At 32.5% G+C, this 6,092-nt stretch overlaps 2 protein-coding genes across 17 annotated transcripts in view; both read right to left on the minus strand.

The window, feature by feature from the left end:
• Positions 1 to 2,707, minus strand: part of LOC105214115 (probable multidrug resistance-associated protein lethal(2)03659) — a 28,399-nt gene extending 25,692 nt beyond the window's left edge. The window contains exons 1-2 of one of the 16 annotated variants that reach the window (XM_029041511.2): positions 2,581 to 2,707; positions 926 to 1,203 (exon numbers count right to left, since the gene is read on the minus strand). The gene's annotated coding sequence lies outside the window, so the exon portion shown is untranslated. The other 15 variants (XM_029041510.2, XM_054235085.1, XM_054235062.1 and 12 more) reach the window with 15 other exon arrangements.
• A 2,102-nt stretch (positions 2,708 to 4,809) lies between these two features.
• LOC105214111 (40S ribosomal protein S13) lies at positions 4,810 to 5,809 on the minus strand. The gene is made up of 3 exons (XM_011187335.3): positions 5,650 to 5,809; positions 5,263 to 5,390; positions 4,810 to 5,198 (listed from the first exon to the last, which is right to left on the minus strand). Exons 1-3 carry the CDS (start codon positions 5,670 to 5,672, stop codon positions 4,894 to 4,896), a joined length of 456 nt encoding a protein of 151 aa, XP_011185637.1. The 5' UTR covers positions 5,673 to 5,809; the 3' UTR covers positions 4,810 to 4,893.
• Between the last annotated feature and the right edge of the window lie 283 nt (positions 5,810 to 6,092).

The following is a 6,092-nucleotide window of genomic DNA, read 5'->3' on the forward strand; positions in this document are numbered from 1 at the left end:
GCATTTTATTACCTTTCCAAAATTACCACAATCTTAAAAATCGGTCGATAGATGATAGAGTTACAGAAATACAAATATGAAAGTAAATTTAATGTGGTGCATTGTCAAGCGTCGCATGCTCGTGATATACCGTTATAACGGTTCTAATGTTATTCTTATTATCTTATTACGGTATGGAAACCCAGTAAGGGATAGTGTGACTTTGAAATATGCAAGTCTGAGACATAAAAATGGCAAAAATTCTTATTTTTTTCAGGATTTCAAGCTCCTTGCGCAACCTCTAAACCTTTTTTGATTGACCCAAAACTTTGTATATACTAGTTTTTGGGCTATTCGCATATTTCTAGGGGGTGCGATCAAGAATCCAGAAACTTTTTTTATCCTCTCTACAACTAAGGGCCACCCTAATGTACATATGTACATATAAACGCATTTACTTTAATTGCATTTCCACAAGAATTCCAATATTTCCATCACTTTTGCAATTTATGTCAATACATTTGCCATATCTAAGAGTAAACAACAGTAACGGTAAATATTTTACATACTCGTACATACCCTCAACGATATGTCAACATACATATATATCTACATAATAAATAAAAATGCATTTAATGGGTGTATTCACTCTTCTAGCCTCCTTTTATAAACTACTTGAGTATACTTATTCATTTTCATTTCGCAACATCTCAATGCATTGATACATACATGTACATGTATGTACCACTTCATCGCGACCTCGACCAACCCCAAACGGTAAATAGAATCGCAAGAAATGATTAGTAAGTGAGTTGTGTTCTTTGTATACTGCATTTAGTGTTGAATGCAATGAATTGTAGTAATTGCGTAAAGTGTTGGAACGTCTGCTCCATACATAAATGTACATAACTACATACATATATTTATTATTTAGTGCTATATTTACCTTTTTTATGTTTTTTACGCTTTCTATTTGTGGGTTCGTGGTGTTTTTCACACACTTTGTTCTCTTATTGGCACAAACTATTCTGATTCTTCCTTTTTCCAATTCATTTACGCACAATTTTTGCTTTTGTTATTAATATTATTTTTTTTTAGCACTTATCCAATTAAACTGCACTCACACGATTATGCTGCTAATATTTTCTTTGAAATCGCCACTATCCTCACTGCAGACGCCAATTGGGTGAATAGAAGTTTGACGAGAAATATGTATGTGGTGTACTATGCGAAAAAATTGATGTTTCTTTAACGCTGCCGTTTGTCTACCTAAAGAATATTGTTTTTATTGTTTTGCTAGCTGTCCTTTACCGGTAATATTTGTTACCTGCCTTAGCAGCTTGATTTCAATTGGCAATAAGCTAAGTGGAAGCAGTGAAGCACCCCACACAATATGTAGCCAATATTTACTTATGTATGTGTATAAAAGTAAATATGTTTTATATACTTGATGCAAATGTTAAAATGTATGCAGTCACACATTTATATAAATAAATATGCATGACCACTGACACTTCATACATTGGACAAAAAAAAACATAATAAGAAAATTATGTTCACTAATTCCACTCACTTTACATTTGTGCGCGATCAGCGAAACAGATATTGGTCGCTACAGTGCCGGTCACTGTGGTGCCGGCTACGCTTCAAAGAAGAAGGTTGAAGATGGCGTGAGCACAATTGATTCAATTATTTATACAAAGTATGTATGTGTATAGGTCTAGAAATCAGAAATCAAAACGGTGACTACTAATAACCAGACGCGATGTGCCAATCGAATTCTTATAGCAACAAATATGCGCTACGCAACTACATTTTTTGCAAAGAAAAGGAAAAAATAAAAATTAACGTAAGTAAGCAGTAACACCTTAAGAAGATTATGAAGTGTAGTTCTACCAATTTCGTTTAGACGAACTGCGGGTGTGTCGGAATGCCTAAAATGTTTTGTTTCACTCTAAATTTAGTTATTTGCTTTCCGTTTCTCAACAATTTAGCATTGCTTTTAAACTTTTTTCCACTTGTTATACAATTTATGCCATTAATTGAACTCAACAATTTTCTGCAAACACAAGTGATTTTGTCACATTAGCACGTTACGCACCATACGGCAAAACTTATGACACTAAAAAAACACTTATTCATACATACATACATATGTATACATGGTATATGTATGTACGTACTCACAAAGTTAGAAAGCACAAGCGAAGTAGCTGAGAACCACTGGCGGCATATGAAAATTGTTTTGGCAACCGAACCGGCAAATGTTATGCGCACCTACAAATAAAGACATACGCTTATATACATATATCTGTATGTTCGTAAGTACATGTGTACATAGAACAAATTTACTGAGCCGAAATAGGTATATATTCGATTAGTTCTTATTTGTTGCTTTAATATTGTTTCGTCATACATCCATAATTGTCACATATTGCACTAAAGTAGTGTTGTACCTCACTTCCGTTTCCTCGTCCCTTACTTTTCACCGGTTGGTACTTTGAAAGAAATTCTTTTACTCAATATATACATATATTCATAAACATACACATCTGCTTTTATATATTTAAATATATACTTTTCACGAAATTCATCACACACCAAAATAAGAACAAAAAAAAAAACAAAACACAAAAAATAAGTAATCAGCAAAGTAGCTATTCTTATATTCGCAGATTTTTTAAATTTAACCGCGCACACATGTTTCTAGCAGCCGCACACAGAGAATCAGAGATAAAGAGATGTCCAACTCTATTTTCATTGGAAGTGAGAGCGCACGGACAAACGTCAAAACCTACCAATCTTTGACAGTTGACTGGAATCAGTAGGTTTTGACGTTTCGCAATTGGGAAACTGGAACGGCCATATTGAAATGTTGCTAAAAAAATTATACGACAGAGACATTTTTGAACGCCGTGCAAGATTACTTATAAGAGCTTAAAACAATAAATATAAATATAAACGCGAAATTTAAAAGAGGGTAAAGAAATTTTTTATGATATGCAGCATAGGGAAATTAATTTTTTCATGGAAAATTGTAAAAAAATTATCAATTGTCAGTTGACAAGTGATAATTTTCCTTATTTATTACTGAAAGTTCGAAAACAAGCAATTTTAACGTACCTTAATATCGCTAAAAGAAATTTAAATATGTAATTTTTATATTAAAAATTCAGTATAAAATTTTTTTTAACCGTAATAAATGTTGGGTATTTTAATTTAAATGCCCAAAAATTTGTATTTTGTCTGGTCTGGCAATAATGCAAATTGTTATAAAAAACGCTTATTTTGAGGCGCTCTCACGCTGGAATAAGTTGGACATCCCTTTATCCCTGCAGAGAATACTGAAAGAGATACTCGCAGAAATGAAAAACGAAGTAGCCCCATTGCCGGTTAGTCCATTAGCGGAAGCAACTGTAGCGCAAATGTGATTCAACACACAGTGATGCGCAACTAAACAAATATGCAAGACTTTTAAAGAGTATCTCCATTTTTACGTGACCTTATTTAGACTCTATCAGTAATTAAGGGACTTCTAAATTATATTTATTGTTTATAAATTATATTAAAATATGAAATTTTCATTATTTATTTTTTTGCTATTCTTTAAAGTAATGCTTTACTAATCTCAATAGAATTCTTTCGTATGTATGTTTTTAATTTAAGTTTTTATTTTGTTACACAAAGTTGAAACGGTACCGAATTAAAATATGAGTTATGTTGGTTTATTACCGATATCTGAAATTAATGAGTATTTTATTTGAAGCATTATCCCATGTGTTTCTTGTGTTATACAAGAGGGAGCACTGTACCGAATTAAAATATGATTTATGTTGGTTTATTAACGATATCTGAAATTAAAGAGTATTTTATTGGAAGCTTGTGTTATACGAGAGGGAGCAATTTCCATTTTTCATAAATAATTAGAACCATTACAATTATTAGTTTATCGATAATTTTATTTCCAAATTCAGTTCGATCAAATTAATAGAGATGTCAATCTATCGATAGCCTTTATCTGTGCAAACGATAGTTACAAACCCACCGATAGCGCAATGCCAACGCTTGTCTCAATGTTTTTATTGCACCCTAATTTGTTTGAATTTTAATTTTTTTATTATAATACTTTTTTATATTTAAAAATATTTCGTCAGTTCACCGGAAGTGTGTGTTTTATAAAGAATGTTGTCATGTTAGGTTGGTCCACATAGACAAGTTCCGCATAATAGTATACTCGAGTTTCGAGAGAATGAAAATTACAATTTCCAATCATATACGCTATTTTGGCAGTATTCTTAGATGATAATGCACATCATAACAAAAAAAGTCTGTAAAAAGTTTATACTTTAATGCCCTCAATTTAACAATAGTTTGTATTATGAAAAATCAGTACGAAATAAACTTATTAGGATATTCACTTTATACATATTTGAGGCTTATAAATGGCTGCCACAAAATAACAACCAAATACGTTTTTCTAAAGAATCACCTAATAACTTTTTGGTATAAAATATACAAATTTTAGGTTTAGCAATATTTATAGGAAATTCAGTCTATTTATTGTTAGACCAAAATATTATATGAAAAACTGATCCAAAGCTAATCATAGACCGTATATTGGTTTTGGCAAGTGCTTACTCCTGTAGTAAATCCATTATGGTTACCAATATAAATAATATTTATATGGAATGAATGTCTTTGGAACACATACAAAATTTTCCTAGTCTTTATAATAAGCACTGTATGGATATGGGCTATTTCACTCTACCTGGATTACCTTGGTAAATATTATCAATGTATACCATTTTCTGTCAACAATCACAGCACACATTTAGATGTATTTTAAATTTTTTATTTCACTTTTAAATACAAAAACGAGACATCCCTACGAATATAGATCACCCAGTCATGTATTTAGGCAACCAAAGCCGAAGCGGTGCTGGATTCGTATTTCCAGTTGGGTGGCAGAACACTCTTTGTCTTATAGTAGCGGGCCAAACGGTGGATTCTTGACTCAACCAGAATCAAACGGAATTTACCATCCTTATCCTTGCGATTACGCTCCAAATGCTTGCGGATAGCAACGGCCTTCTTGATCATGTGGTACAAATCCTCTGGGATGTCGGGTTTCAAACCAACAGATTTCATGATACGCAGAATTTTGTTACCATTGACGAAACGCACCTGAGCAACACCATGCGAATCACGAAGAATGATACCTGTAAGATAAATTACAAATGAGTAGTGTTATAGTATTCACTTTGCGTTTCGAATTGTACTAACCGATTTTGGAAGGGGTCATACCCTTTTTGCCCAATTTCTTGATGTGTTCTTTCACATCCTCGGCATTCAATTTCAGCCATGAAGGCACTGTTCGTCTGTAGGGAAGCGCTGATTGGGAAATACCCTTACTGTTTAATGTCAGCAAAGAAGATGACACATGTGCAAAAGAAAAGAACTTTCATTAGTAAATACAACACAAATATCTAAGATAAAGCCTTCAGCCATCAAACGCCACATGGGCGCACTAGTAACATAAGATTTTTACGCAACACAACTTTAAATTAAAACTCTCATATATAAGATATGAAGCACAAAGTTATAGTGTACCGTTAAAATATCAAACTTGTGTAAAAACCATATAAATAATAGTTAAAAACGAATTTTTACCCAGGAGCGTGCATACGACCCATCTTTACAGATTTTTATTCTACACCAAAAAGAACGGAACGGAAGTGGAGACTTAAGACATTAATGGCCGCTACAGTGCCGCCAACATTAGAAACGTAACTATATGTCAAAAATTAAGTACGAACAGTACAGAAGATCCAATATATTAAAATAGATTGTGTGTACAAAATTCACAACAATTCTTTTCTAATAAATATTATAGTAAGCTTGTAGTCTTTGCAAAGTTTGCATCGCACATTCCTTATATGTCTTACATCTTTATCTTATTTTTTGTGCAATCAAATTTTATTATTTTTTATTTTTATTTTACTCGTGAGACTTTAATAGTCACCCTGCTAGGAGATCTCCATCAGTGCTATCAACATATAATATGATCTCTCCGAAATTTCTCTCCACTTCACTCACACATTCAATTTATCGGC

Source organism: Zeugodacus cucurbitae, chromosome 2, assembly GCF_028554725.1.
Source record: "Zeugodacus cucurbitae isolate PBARC_wt_2022May chromosome 2, idZeuCucr1.2, whole genome shotgun sequence".
NCBI lineage: Eukaryota > Metazoa > Arthropoda > Insecta > Diptera > Tephritidae > Zeugodacus > Zeugodacus cucurbitae.